We start from the raw sequence: 16,342 nt of genomic DNA, 5'->3' as shown, positions 1-16,342 counted from the left end.
TGTATAAGGTACTCTATGAAGTTCTAAGAATACAAGATTAGCCAGTGGACAGGGTTCCTGTCTTCATGGAGTTTATGGATGGGTTGGTGGGATGGGGCAGAATTAATACAATAAGGAAAACAAATATGTCATTTGAATTGTTTTAAGTTCTGTATAATAGAGAATTATCTTACCCAAAGAAAGATCTGGCCTTGCCTTGCACTACACTCCTGGGGATGTCCTACCTTAGAATGTCTTTATTAACCTGAGGACCTTGAGCTCCTATTGTGAAATGACCCCTATTGTGTTAATTCTCCAAATTGGGGGTTTGTTCAAGTCAAGAGTACCACATTAGCACGTTAATTAACAGGGAAGAGCCTTTCTGCACGTGTAGAAGACAACCCCTGAGAACACAAGCACATTAACTCCCTCTGCCCTACTTCTACCTGTATCACCCATAACACTACTCTCTATACTGCAGAGATATTCTAAAGACTCCATAATTTTCCTTCTTCTATGCTCTTAATGGTTTAGTTAACTTCCACCTACTTCCTTATTTTTCAGTCCAATGATCTCTCTATAAATAAGCTGCTGTATTTTCCTGATGTAAGCTTTGGGAAACACAAATTATCCATTGTCAGAAGAATGTCTGTCCATTCTTCCTAGCCTTTTCAACCAACTATTCCTCTTTAGCCCTGCTTATCCATCTTGACTCTAAGCATTTTTTTCTTTTTTCAGTAAGGGAAAATCTAACCACTGTTACCAAAAATAATAATAGAAAAGATTCATGTTGCAATGACAGAGACGGAAAAAAAAAACAGTATCATTCTCCTTCTTTTCATTAACTAAAACAATGCTTACATTAATGGCGGTCAAAGAAAGGATTCATTTTCAGTTTCCCAAGTAAGAACACAGCTACATGGGATTAAAATATCTACATAACTCTGGTATATGAGACAACTGGCCTACTACACTTACAAAAAACTTAATATTCAGAACAGATTTTTACAAAAGGATCACTCTGGGAGACTAACAATTTCTAAAGAGAAGATGGGAAAGCACTATAATTTTTACCATCTATTTATCTCCATGGCTCTCCAACTTGCCTAGGGCACTACTGAGCAGCACTTAGTAGCAGTCCTATAACATAGGCTGATCTGGCAAGGAATAACTTGGCTGTAAAATGGATGAAAGTCAGCAAGTACAAAAAAGACCTTGTATCTGCTTAGTTTCATGCATTAGTTTCCTCTAGTAATGGAGTACCACCCTCCTTAAAAATTATTTAGTTTTGTTTCAAATTATATATAGTTACTATACTTTCTTAGCATGTTTCCATTAATCTTTGATGTTCACAAGATTATGTTGTACTCACGATGGCTTTTTCACTAGCAAAAGTCGCAGCATGGACTTTAATCGGGTAGTACACGGAAGAATCTCTTCTGTGTCAGAACTTGCTTTGCTTAGAAGGAGAATGCAGTTACCCAAAGGATCTTCTGTGTCGGCATAGCCCTAATATATTTGTTTTTAAAGAGAAGTTATTGTCTAATTATATACATAACTTTTCAACTTGAAAATAAGAATTGTATTGTCCTATCAGCAACTCATAAATGTCTGTCGATTCAGTTGAATAGTTATTTTTTAAAATAACCTCTATGAGCTAAGGAGCCTAAATAAAACTGTATTTAAAAGAAAATACACATACATACAGGAGAACTTCAGGAAAACATGCCAACCTTCTTGACACTTGCTGATCTTTCTATTTTCTAAGATTCTAACAGCAGCACCTCTCCTCAGTGAAGCACCTCGCAGATCCTCAGCCCATCCCCACCCTAAGAAGACGGAGTGCTCTAAAGGCTACACGCATGGAATAGGACCCTGTGAGTCTCAAGGCACAAGGTCCAGGCTCTCTCTTCTAAAAGAGGACTGTGCTTACGATGGCACCTCTGAACTCCACCTTTTCATCCAAAAGAGACAGAAACCTGACTCCTTTAACGTCCAGAAGGATTGCTTTAAAAAAAAAAAAAAAAGCTGTTTCCAGGAGCATGTTAATTAAGGTATCAATCTAATCATATATATGCATGGATAGAATTCATGAGGCAAGTTAGTTGTTATGTAAGGTCTGCTTAAAAAGCACTGTTAGCTCTGCCTAAAGGCCTTTATATAAGGTTGAGTTCTATTTTTCACAGTCAATGCTGTGAATGCACCTCACTTTTTAACCTCCCACCCAGATATATAAAATATATACAGACAAATTGGCTATCCTTGTTTAACTTTCTGCCAGAAACAAGACAGCCACCCACTTGCTGTTCACTTATCCCCAGCGCCTTCACAGCTTCTCTTCATTTCTCTCACAACATGACAGTTTTGCTGTTTGCATGTGTTTAAATCAATGACACCCAGCCAAAGATAAATGGTATCATAAAAAGTGAATTTCACAGAATACCTGTAGTATTGGAATGACAGGACACAGAGACTCAATAAACTTGTTCCAGGTCAGGGCTGTCATCATCAGTCGTCCCTGAAGCAGGTATAACAGAATGGCCTTGGCAGCAGTGTTCACCTGCTCAACAACACAGACGCGACAAACCAGTCAAATGAGATGTCCCACTAGGTCACCTGACACACCTGTAACATTTTATAACATCTGGAAAGATGCTATAATTAACATCTCTTTCAAAAGTTCTTATTTCCATAGCATCATCTTACATTCTGTTCTGTTTTTCTTCCTTAATGATTTCTACTTTCTTACCTTAATGTACATTTGTCCCTTGAGTAAAAATTTCCCTAACTGAAATAATCTGCTTACTACCTGTACTGCATAGTTCTCTACATCTTAGATGAAAAATGTAAGTAAACTGATCTGAATTTTTTGAAATCATGTGTGTCCTGTATTTTTATTGCCACATTTTATGTAACATTTATTTTTATTTAAATAACACTTCGAGTGAACCAATGTACCAAAGACAGGTTTCTTTTCAGTTTCTCACCATGCTATCTAAACTGTATTAGCATATCACCTTGATTTAGCTGAGTATCTAAATTACAGGAGTATTTTCACTTATTTTTAACGTCATACCTCACTTTTGGGGTCTTGAATGCCAAATACAGAGATTTCATACAGAACTTTTGGATGAAGTAGAAAATGAATTCCATTGCAAAGTGAAGACACAGATTTAGTGACATTATGGACACCTAAACATTCCTGTAAAATAATATTAAAAAGTATTTTTAAATTAGCAACACTGATTTTTCCAAAAGATCCATCTTTCTTCTGTTTACAATCCAATTTCTATTTTCGTTTTTACTTCATTGAAACTTTTTTTTAACAATAGAGAATGAAAAAGATTCTCCTAACAGTTTCTTAGTTTGTATGAGATACATATTATGTTACCTTCTGCCAACAAGCATAATCATGATAAATGAAGTAAACAAACAGCTGAGACAACTATAATCTCTTAAAGTTATTCATCATGATAGACACAAAGGACATAAACACAATAAGAAACTTATCCTAAGGTATTTGCATTTTACTTACAAAGGTTGGGAAAGAAAAATTCAACATGAAAGGACTTCAGGGACTTCAAGTTATGAGAGACATAACTTTATATACTATATATATTTATATTCTATATATAGAATATATATTTTATACATTTTATAGATAATATACATTTTATATATAATTTATATACTATATATTTGTATTCTGTATATGTGATATATATATGATTATATAAAGTTATCATCAATACAGCTATGTACCTAAAATACAATTACTTGGAAGCATCACTTAGAGTAACTATCAGAAATTTTTTTCTCAATATGTGATGGAGAATAATATTTTGTTAGCAGCTATTTAAGGTGAGAGGGGAAAAAAAGCTACTTGAAATATTAATAGAATTTAAATACAATATAGAAGGTAAATATACAATAACGAGTTACATGAATACTACTTTTATTCATTCTGCAAATTTCTACTTCCTATTACCAACAATTCAAAGGCCAAAAAGTTACATACATACACTCATATACGCATCTGCATACATTATTTTTCTTTCAACTATTAACTTCATGCCACAGACAGCGACTTCGTATCACAAGCTTTTCAAAGATCTAAAGCCTCAGCCCTAAAGTTTAGCAACAGCTGTCAGTTACTTCCTTAAGATACTTACCTACCATCTAAACTGTGACTATCCCTTTCTGAAATCAAGATTTACTCCCTAAAATCGTCTTATTTTTCTCCAGCGCCTTTATTTTTCTTCACATGATTATTCAAATCACCGTATGACACATTGTAATGTGTCTCTGGCCCTGGCTTCCCCCTCTTGATAACAATTCATTTTTCAGCTCTCCTTCCCACCACAAGTCCTTACAAGAGTTCGCTGTCCTCAGTCAGTACTTCCTCATTTGTCAGGTCCTCTTCAATGCACATCAGCAGGACTTAGGTTCCTACCATTCCACTGGAGCTTCTTGTTGAGGACACCAATGACCTCAGTGATGCCAAATCCAACGTGTTCATCTCTGTTCTCATCTGACTCTTCCTTCTCACCTCTGTCTCCACTCCTGGCTCCCTCTGTTCCCAACTTCTAACTGGTTAGATCCTAGACGGCCTTCTCTTCCCTAGTCTCTCAGTAGTTGATCCTATCAAGGCTTGTGGCTTTAATATCATCTCTACGCTGGATGACTGAAAATTTTATACCTAATCTGGGCTCCACATGCCAAAGGTAGTGTGGTGCAATGCTTAAGAATGTGGGCTTTGGAGTGAGCCTATCAGGGTTCAAAGTCCAGTTTTACCACTTTTAGTTGAACGACCTTGGACAAATTCAAAGTATCTCCATTTTCAGAAAGAGGTAGTACCGAGCTCACAGAGCTGTTAGGAGGATTCAGTGAGATAATATACTTATAAAAGTACTTGATACATAGAGCAAATGCTCCATAAATGTTAGCTGCTATCATTATTATTGAAATTATTAGCATTAGCATTATTATATTTAACAGTCTACTTAACACCTGCATTTGATATAAAAAGGCATGTCAAACTTAGGTTCAAAACAGAATTCTACCCAATCCACAATCCCGTATTTGGGACATCAATCCAACTGCTAAATCCAAAACCTTGAAATTCATCCTTGATCACTCTCTATCTCCTACTCCCATTATCAGCAAGACCAATTAGCTCCATGTCCACAATGCATCCTAAATTCATTTCCTTCTCTTCATCTCCACTACACCACCACACCTCATCAGGGCTACTACAGTGGAACGGGTCTTCTTGCTTCCATCCTGACCACCTACAATCCACTCCCCACAATGCGAGAGTGATCTTTTCAGAAAGATCAACAGATCAAGTTGCATCTCACTGTACTTAGAATACAATTTACAGCTTTATAATGTTTGACACCCTGCCTACTTTTCAGACCCAATCTGGTACCATTTTTCTGTTATCTCATTATACCGCTCTTCTCTGTGTTCGTGAACCACGCAAAGTACATTATCACCTGAAAAGCGGAGGCTTTTCACCTGTTGTTTCCTCTAGCTGGAAATTCTCCCTCCCTCCCTAGCCAGCCTACATAAATTTAGTCCACATTACTAGTCATTCTCTATTCTTTTATCCTTTCATTTTATTTACAACACTATTTTCTTTAAAACACTATATACATAGAATGTATATGCAGTGTTGTAAAGAAAACTATATATATACATATTCTATATATACAGTGTTATAAAGAAAACTATATATACATATATACACACACACGTACATACATACTTTTTATGTATTTAAAGAATATTTTTAAATTATTACATACTTCTCTCTCTCTCCCCTATCGGAAGGTAAGCTCTCTGATAAGGCTCTTTTCTGTACTTTATATCACTACAGTCTAGCATAAAGTGTCCAGTAAATATTGCTAAATGAATATCAGATGTAGGTAACATGGAAGTGGTGGTCACTTAATCATCCCTAAATTTAAAAGTTATTTTAACTCCTCACCGTACCATCCTCAAAGTTAAGTCTTACAATAAAAAGCTAACTTGCCTCTTCAGGAAAAGTAACCTACAAATTACTAGCATGCTCCTACATTTAGGTTAGGTAAAGCTGCAACAAAGCCTTGGAGATTTACCAGAAGACACTGGAATAATATCACATGACAGACATAGCCAATTAAAGTGAAATGCCTTTCCAAATCCTTATATCCAAACCAAGATACTATATCTTTATGACACAGGGGCTAACTACAAGAAATCTCATCATTTGGAGCTTTTGACTTGGATTACTATAACTCCCTGATAATAAATACGTATCAATTTTTTAAAACCACAAATTGATTTTTAAAAAATCAATTTTTTGAAATTGCACTATACAGATGACTATTTTTTGTGAAAAAGAAAAATCACAATTATATTTTGCAAGAACACTGTCAACTAATATAAATTTCCAAATAGTTAACAAGAAAATAAAACATTAAATGAAAGTTCACATTCTATTTTCTCCCCTTTTACAACTAGGATAATAAAGTGAGTTCTAACAAAAAATATTCTCAGTTTAAATTTTTGCAACAAAATGCATGAGACTTGGTTATAAAAACTGTAGTATATTAAAATTTAGAATTTTCTACATTACTAACAAATTCAGTGTATTTTTTAAAAAACAAATTTGGGACTGACACATACATATTTATTTCTGACATTCCTTTTTTCCTATCATTCTATGACAGGAAACATTATCTGGATGTTAATTTTTTAGAACTCCTCTAAAAAATTAACATCCAGATAATTCCTACTTGAAATTCATCATATACCAAAATGATCATATACATCAATAATTCAATTTACACCAAATCTTTTCCTATCTGCCAAATTTTTATTTCCAATAATTACTTAAAATCTGCCTCAAGAAAGACATCAAATCGTATTCCACCATTTTAAATTTCAGGGTATAATAACTATCCCAAATACAGGTATCTTAGTTTCTTGACCTATTTATCTCAATGATACTCACCTGCCCTATAACTGAGGAACACTTCTCTGACATTCCTTTTTTCTGACATTCCTTTTTTCCTATCATTCTATGACAGGAAACATTATCTGGATGTTAATTTTTTAGAACTCCTCTAAAAAATTAACATCCAGATAATTCCTACTTGAAATTCATCATATACCAAAATGATCATATACATCAATAATTCAATTTACACCAAATCTTTTCCTATCTGCCAAATTTTTATTTCCAATAATTACTTAAAATCTGCCTCAAGAAAGACATCAAATCGTATTCCACCATTTTAAATTTCAGGGTATAATAACTATCCCAAATACAGGTATCTTAGTTTCTTGACCTATTTATCTCAATGATACTCACCTGCCCTATAACTGAGGAACACTTCTCTTTTCACTTGTTGTACCACTAAAATCATAAATGTAGGTTTCTAATCTTCTTACTCAACTTGAAAGATAGTCCTTCTTTGACCTCCAGTCCATAAACCCTTCTACTTTCTTCCCTGTAGTCTTTATGGCCTTTGGTTCTACAGTCTGTCATTTCAACTACTCAGCTCACTTGCACCACAGGCATTCCCTTCTTCACAATAGCAAGGAAATATCCCAACCCTTGATCGATCCCAATGTTCACGTTCCCAAAAACCATGCCAGCTAGCCAAAGATAAGCATGCAAAGTAGAATAGTCTCCCTGCTAAGATTACAGACACAATCAACTAAGTTCTGTATGCAGCCCCAAAATGCTACTATTTGATATTACCAAGTATCTACTCATATTAGCCATTTCACACAATGAACATCTCACTTTCAATCTCAAAGAAAATAGACTCAATAGAAGGAGGCTCCTGCAACTTCCTGTAATATCTAAGCCCACCTAACCCCAATTAGCCATCATGTTCAAGGTCCCACCGCCTTCAACTCTCAGAGGCACTAGCTTCCTTTAATTAGCTACTTGCTACCCACTATCTTCAATCTTTCCTCCTCTGATTCTTTTTATTATTTCAGCATATACAAATGAAAATACACCTTCATTACCCTTCCAAGCTATGTCATCATTAACTGTCAAATCTCTAAAGGCAATGCAGAAACAAACGTATAACCACAATCTAGAGAATACGAGATCACGAGAAAAAGCCACCCTGCCAAAGAAGACCTGAAAATCAAAACTAACAGTATCTGCTAAAATAAACAACATAAGGAAGATTCAATAGCCCTAACACGTGGGAGAATTCTAATACAATAATCTAAACAATATTATCAAGTAAATATGTTTAAAATTCACAACAACACAAAAGAAGAAACCAGAGGACTCGTTCCTGGCCTCGAGCAGCTCTTAGGGAAACGGTGAGTGCAACAGGCATGGAGCAGCCCACTCTTGCAGCGATCCTCTAGGATCCTAGCTATGGGAGACCCCATGACCTGCACAGACCTTTGAGTTGCAAGGGAGAACTGCCCAAATAGTTGCCAGAGACAGAACCCCAGTCTGCAGAGCCCAGAGGGTCTGGCGCAGTAATGGCTGCACTGGGGCAAGGCCATAGGTGCCCATCACCCAAAGCCTGACATACTCCTCTAGGTGGTTTTAGCCTCAGTTGGCTGCCAGAAGCAGAAAGAGCAGAGCTATCTTTCCCACAAGATTGGACCGACCTGATCTGAATGCCACCCTGTCTGCTGGCCTCTCAAAAGCTAGTCTGTCTTACTAGCTTGCAACACAGCCTCAGCTGCCCTGCCAAAATGCTTGCCAACAGCCACCACCATAGGTCTTTTGCCAACAGCCTCTGCCTTCCTGTCAGAGCGCTTTTGCAGGCACACAGCCACCCACAGCCATCCCCTGCTGGTGCACACTTGCCTGCAGCCTCCCCTGCCGGTGCCGCTCGCCATGGTCACCCCACCACAAGCGCACTTTTTCCCAAAGCACCGCCCCACGCCCCCCACCCCGAGCACTTTTTTGGGCAGTCACCATCGGAAAGTTGTTGCCAGCAGACTGGGAACATCTTAGCTCCTCCAGTGCAGCAGGTGTCTGACCTCAAAGGACCAGAAATCAAAGCCACTGGCCTGTTCGGTGCACCCCCAGGGTTAGAGCACACAGCCCAGGGGTGCTGAGCTGAGCTCTGGCCCTGAAAGCACACAGAAACCAAGTCAATTGACTAATCCCAACTTATTCCACAGGAAACCCCTCAACGGCATCAAATAATATAAAAGCAAAAGACCCCATTCAAAGTACAGCAACTTCAAAGATTAAAGGAACATCAGCCCACAGAGATGAGAAAAAAATAGTGTAAGAATTCTGGCAATCCTAAAACCCAGAATGTCTTCTTACTTCTATATAACCGCACTAGCTCCCCAGCAATCGTTCCTAACCAAACTGAAATGGCTAAAATGACAGAATTGAGAAGCTGGAAGGCAAGGAAGCTCGACAAGATACAGAAGAAGGCTGAAGCCCCACCCAAGGAAACCAGTAAAATGGTGGTTTGATCCATGATCAGATCTGAGACGAACATTTTAGTAAGAACAAAACTGAACTTCTGGAAACAAAAAATGCACGACAGGAATTTCATAATGCAATTGGAAGCATTAATAACATAACTGAGGAAAAAAATCTCAGAGCTCAAAGAATCATCATAGGCAGACAGAAATAAAAAAGAATTTTAAAATTAAAAAAAAAACAAAAAAAACAAAAAACTCCAAGAAATAGGGGATTATGTAAACAAACCGAACCTACCACCCATCAGCACTCCAGAAAGAGAAAGAGAGAGAGCAAGCCACTTGGAAAGCATATTTGTGGATATTTTCCACAAAAATGTCTCCAACCTCACTAGGCAGGTCAATAAGCAAATTCAGGAAACTCAGAGAACCCGAGTGAGATACTATTCAAGATGACCACCCGCAAGACGCATAGTCATTAGATTCTCCAAGGTCATCAGGAAAGAAGAAATCTTAAAAGGCATCTAGAAAGAAAGGGCAGGTCACATATAAAAAGAACTCCATCAGGCTAACAGCGGACCTTTCGGCAGAAACCTTACAAGCCAGAAGAGACTGGGGACCTATAATCGGCATGCTTAAAGAAATTCAAACCAAGTATTTCGTATCCAGCCAAGCTAAGCTTCACAAGCAAAGGAAAAACAAAATTCTTTTCAGAGAAGCAAACGCTAAGGGAATTCATTACCATGAGACCTGACTTACTCAATGGAGTGCTAAGAAAGGAAGCAAAAGACCATTATCCGCCTCCACAAAAACACACTAAAATACATCTCCCACTGACACTACGATGCAACGATACAATCAAGTCTACGTAACAACCAGTCAGCAACACGGCGACGGAATCAAATCCTCACGTATCAATACTGACCTTGAATGTAAACGGGCTAAATACCCCACTTAAAAAGCACAGAGTGGCAAGCTGGATAAAGAACCAAGACCCAACCATATGCTGTCAAGAGACCCATCTCACATGCAATGACACCCACAGGCTCAAAGTAATAGAATGGAGATAAAGATCTATCAGGCAAACAGAAAACAAAAAAGAGCAGGGGTTGCTGTTCTTATTTCAGACAAAACAGACTTTAAACCAACAATGATCAAAAAGGATAAAGAAGGGCATCACATAATGATAAAGGGTTCGATTCAACAAGAAAGTTTAACTATCCTAAATATATATGCACCTAACATTGGAGCACCCAGACATAAAACATGTTCTTAGAGACCTACAGAGTTTTAGACAACCACAAAATAATAGTGGGAGACGTCAACACCCCACTGACAGTGTTAGACAAATCACTGAGGCAGAAAACTAACAAAGATAGTTTGGACCTAAACGCAACACCCGACCAAATGGACCTAGGAGACTCTACAGAGTACTCCACCCAACAAAAGCAAAACACATTCTTCTCATCTGCACACAGCACATACTCTAAGATCAACCACACGCTCAGCTGTAAAGCAATTCTCAACAAATTCAAGAAAACGGAAATCATACCAACCACACTCTCGGACCACAGTGCAATAAAAACAGAAATTATTACCAAGAAGATCTCTCAAAAAATGATACAATTACAGGGAAATTAAACAACCTGCACCTGAATGACTTTTGAGTAAAGAATGAAATTAAGGCAGGAATCATAAAATTCTTTGAAACTAACAAAAACAGAAACACAACATATCAGTCTTTAGAACACAGTTAAGGTAGTGTTAAGAGGAAACTATATAGTGCTAAATGCCTACATGAAGAAGTTAGAAAGACTGCAAACTAACAACCTGGCACCACACTTAGAGGAACTAGAAAAGCAAGAGCAAACCAACCTGAAATCTAGCAGAAGAACCAAAATCATGGCTGAACTGAATGAAACTGAGACACAAAAATTCACACAAAAGATCAACAAAACCAAATTTTGGTTTTCCAAAAGAACAAACAAGATTGATATATCACTAGCTAGATTAATAAAGAAAAATCCAAATAAACACAATCAGAAATGACAAAAGTGACATTATCACTGACCCCACAGAAAGACCCTCAGAGACCATTAAGAACAACTCTATGCATACCAAATAGAAAGCCTAGAAGAAATGGATAAATTTCTGGAAATATACAAACTTACAAGATTGAACCAGAAAGAAATTAAAACCATGAATAGAACAGTAATGTGTTCCAAAGTTGAATCAGGAATCCAAAAAAAAAAAAAAAAAGCCTACCAACCAGAAAAAAAACCTGGGCCAGATGAACACACAACCAAATTCTACCAAATATAAAAAGAAGAGCTGGTACCAATTCTACTGAAATTATTCCAAAAAATGAAGAAGGAGTGACTCCTCCCTAACTCATTCTATGAGGCCAGCATCATCCTGATACCAAACCCTAGCAGAGACACAACAAAAAAGGAAAACTTCAGGCCAATATCCCTGATGGACATAAATGTAAAAATTCTCAACAAAATATTGGTATACTGAAACCAGCAGGACAGCAAAAAGTTAATCCACCATGATCAAGTATGCTTTATCCACTGGATGCAAGGTTGATTCAACATATGAAAATCAATAAATGTGATTCATCACATAAACAGAACCAAAAACAAAAACCACATGATCATCTCAATAGAAACAGAAAAGGCTTTTGCTAAAATCCAACATTCCTTCTTGTTAAAAACCCTCATCAAACTAGGCATTGAAGCCTCAAAATAATGAGAGTCATCCATGACAAACCCACAGCCAGTATCATACTGAACAAGCAAAAGCCAGAAGCAGTCCCCTTGAGAACCAGAACAAGACAAATATGCCAATTCTCACCACTTCTATTCAATATACTATTCGGAGGCCTAGCCAGATCAATCAGACAAGAAAAATAAAAGGCATCCAGATAGGAAGAGGAAGTCAAACTATCTCTCTTCACAGATGATTCTATACCTGAAAAAAAAAAAAAAAAAACCATATTCTCTGCCCCAAGGTTCTTAGAACTGATAAATGACTTCAGTGAAGTTCCAAGATACAAAATCAATGTACAAAAATCAGTAGCATTTCTATACTCTAATAACATCCAAGCTCAGAGCCAAATCACAATGAGAATTGTAAAACACGGCAGAAAGACATCAGAGATGAAACAAATAAATGGAAAAACATTCTGTGCTCATGAATAGGAAGAATCAATATTGTTAAAAAGGCCATACTTCCCAAAGCAATTTACAGATTCAACACTATTCTTATCAAACTATCAATGTCATTCTTCACAGAAATAGAAAAAACTATTCTAAAATTCATATGGAACCAAAAAAAGAGTCCGAACAGCCAAAGCAAACTTAAGCAAAAAGAACAAAGCTGGAGGCATCAGACTGCCTGACTTCAAACTATACTACAAGGCTACAGTAACCAAAACAGTACAAAACTGGTACCAAAACTGGTACAAAAACAGATACACAGACCACTAGAACAGGTTAGAGAACACAAAAATACAGCCACACACCTACAACCATCTGATCTTTGAAAAGACAACAATAACAAACAATGGAGAAATAACTCCCTACTCAGTAAACAGTGCTGGAATAACTGGTTAGGCATATTCAAAAGATTGAAACTGGACCCCCTTCCTTTCACTATATATAAAAATCAACTCGAAATGGATTAAAGACTTAAATGTAAGACTTAAAATTATAAAAACCTAGAAAAATACCTAGGAAATACCATTCTGGACATAGGCCTTGGAAAAAAATTTCATGATGAAAAAAAAGCAATTGTAACAAAAACAGAAATAGATAAGTGGGACCTAATGAAACTAAAAAGCTTCTGCACAGTAAAAGAAACCAACAACTAAGTAAAAAGCCTACAGAATGGGAGAAAATATTTGCAAACTATGCATGTGACAAAGGTCTAATATCCAGAATCTACAAGGAATTTAAATCAACAAGTAAAAAACAACCCCATTACGAATGGGCAAAGGACATAAACGGACACTTCTCAAAAGAACACATACACACGGTCAACAAGCACATGAAAAAAATGCTCAGTATCACTAATCATTAGAAAAATTCAAATCAAAGCCACAATGAGATATCATCTCACACCAGTCAGAATGGCTATTAAAAAGTGAAAGAATAGCAGGTGTTGGCAAGGTTGGAGAGAAAAGGGAACATAGTACTCCAAGCCCTATACATCGCTTGTGGGAATGTAGATTAATTCAGTCACTGTGAAAAGCAGTTTGGCGATGTCTCAAAGAACTTAAAATAGAACTACCACTTGACCTAGCAATCCCTTACTGGGTATAGACCCAAAAGAATGTAAATTATTCTACCAGAAAGACACATGAACCCAGATATTCACTGCAGCACTATTCACAATAGCAAAGACATGGGATCAACCTAGATGCCCATTAACAGTGGATTGGATAAAGAAAATATGGTACATATACATCATGGAATACTATTCAGCCATAAAAAAGAATAAAATAATGTCTTTTGCAGCAACATGGATGCAGCCAGAGGTCATTATCCTAAGTGAATTAACACAGGAAAACCAAATATGGCATATTCTCACTTAGAAGTGGGAACAAACACTGCGTATACACATGGATACAAAGAAGGGAACAAGAGACACTGGGGCCTACTTGACAAGGGAAGGTGGGAAGAGAATGTATTAGTCTATTCTCACACTGCTATAAGGACATATCCAAGACTAGGTAATACATAAGGAAAGAAGTTTAACTGACTCACAGTTCTGCACGGCTGAGGAAGCCTCAGGAAACAATCATGGCAGAAGGTACCTCTTCACAGGGCGGCAGGGGAGAGACTGAATGCCAGCAGAGGCAAGGCCAGATGCTTATAAAACCATCAGATCTCATAAGAACTCACTCACTGTTAGGAGAACAGGAAGGGGGAACTGCCCCCATGATTCTAATTACCTCCTCCCACTGGGTCCCTCCCACGACACGTGGGGATTATAGAATTACAATTCAAGATGAGATGTGGGTTGGGACACAAAGACAAACCATATCACAGGGTGAGAATCAAAAAACTACCTATTGGGTACTATGCTCGCTACCTGGCTAACAAAATCACTTGTACACCAAACCCCAGCAGCACACAATTTACCCACGTAACAAACCTGCACGTGTACCTCCAACCCTAAAATAAAAGTTGAAAAGAAAAAAAAAAAAAAAAACAGAAACTAATGAAAGATTACATGAGAAAAGAACAAGTCAATTAAAGAAAGCAAAGAAAAGGTATAGACATGAAAAACCGTATAAGTGATAATCAAAACTTGATAAATATATTTTTTAAAAAACTATGACGGGAAATGACTTTGCACCCATTAGGATGGTTACTATTTAAAAAAAAAAAAAAAAAAAAAAAAAGGCCGGGTGCAGTGGCTCACATTTGTAATCCTAGCACTTTGGGAGGCCGAGGCAGGCAGATCATGAGGTCAAGAGATCAAGACCATCCTAGCTAACATGGTAAAACCCCGTCTCTACTAAAAATACAAAAATTAGCTGGGCATGGTGATGCACACCTGTAGTCCCAGCTACTCGGGAGGCTGAGGCAGGAGAATCACTTGAACCAGGGAGGCGGAGGTTGCAGTGAGCCAAGATCATGCCACTGCACTCCAGCCTGGTGACAGAGCGAAACTCCATCTCAAAAAAAAAAAAAATCCAGAAAATAAGTATAGCCAAGGATGCAGAGAAACTGGAATCCTTGGACACTGCTGGTGGGAACATAAAATAGTACAGCCACTGTGGACAACAGTATGGCAATTCCTCAAAAATTAAATACAGAATTACCATGTGATCTACCAATTCCACCTGGGTACATACACAATTACAAAAAGATGGAAACAACCCAAATGCCCATCAATGGATGAATGGATAAACAAAATGTAGTATAGGATGAGTGTCCTTATCTGAAGTGCTTGGGACGAGACGTCTTTCAGATTTTGAAATTATTTGGATTTCTTAATATCTGCATTATAATTTCCAGTTGAGCATCCCTAATCTGAAAATTCAGAACCGGAAATGCTCCAATGTGCATTTCCTTTAAGTGACATTTCAGCACTCAAAAAGTGTCAGATTGCAGAGCCTTTTGGATTTTGGATTTCCAGAATTGGGGTGTTCAATTATACAGACATTAGATTATTATTTTTAAAAAGGAATGAAATGTTGATATATGTTACAAAATGGATGAGCTTTGAGAACATTATATTAAGTGAAATAAGCCAGTAACAAAAAGACAAACGCTGTATGATTCCACTTATATGAGTTGCCCAGGGACGCCAAATTCATAGAGACAGAAAGTAGAAAGGTGGCTGTCAGGAGCTGGGAGAAGGGGAAAATGAGGAATTACTGTTTAATGACTATAAAGTTTCACTTTGGGAGATGGGTAATGGTGATGATGGTACAACAATATGAATGTACTTATGCCACTGAATTGTACACTTAAACATAGTTAAAATGGTAAATTGTTTTTCTTTTTTCTTTTTTCTTTTTTTTTTTCCAGAAATGAAGTCTCACCCTGTTGCCTAGGCTGGAGTGCAGTGGCATGATCACAACTTACTGTAACCTCGACCTCCCAGGCTCAAGCAATCCTCCTGCCTCAGCCTCCCAAGTAGTTGGGACTACAGGCACATGCCACCATGCCCAGCTACTTTTTTTTTTTTTTTTGTAGAGATGGGATTTCCCTATGTTGCCTAGGCTGGTCTCAAACTCCTGGGCTCCAGCGATCCTCCTGCCTTGGCCTTCCCAAATGCTGGGATTACTGGCATGAGCCACCACACCTGGCCTAAAATAAATTTTACGTTATATATCTCACCATCAAAAAAAAGGAAATTAGACAAAGCTGAGGAAAGAATTAGTGTTCTGAAAGGAAACCACTGAGAAATTCTACCCAAATAAAACCTAAAA

General features: G+C 37.4%; 1 protein-coding gene across 6 annotated transcripts in view; it reads right to left on the bottom strand.

Annotated features, from left to right (window-relative positions):
- RTTN (rotatin) overlaps positions 1-16,342 on the bottom strand; it is a 195,437-nt gene that overhangs the window by 136,649 nt on the left and 42,446 nt on the right. For all 6 annotated transcript variants that reach the window (XR_007721266.1, XM_050767810.1, XM_050767812.1 and 3 more), the window contains 3 exons: positions 3,056-3,181; positions 2,423-2,539; positions 1,352-1,488 (listed from right to left, as the gene is read on the bottom strand). Coding sequence is in view for 5 of the 6 variants with exons in the window: in XM_050767810.1 (XP_050623767.1) it covers positions 1,352-1,488; positions 2,423-2,539; positions 3,056-3,181 (380 nt within the window). In the remaining variant the exon portion in view is untranslated. The remainder of the gene's footprint in view (positions 1-1,351; positions 1,489-2,422; positions 2,540-3,055; positions 3,182-16,342) is intronic.

The sequence above is a fragment of the Macaca thibetana genome, chromosome 18 (assembly GCF_024542745.1).
Source record: "Macaca thibetana thibetana isolate TM-01 chromosome 18, ASM2454274v1, whole genome shotgun sequence".
Taxonomy (NCBI): Eukaryota; Metazoa; Chordata; class Mammalia; order Primates; family Cercopithecidae; genus Macaca; species Macaca thibetana.
This window is presented reverse-complemented; position numbering and strand designations above follow the sequence as displayed.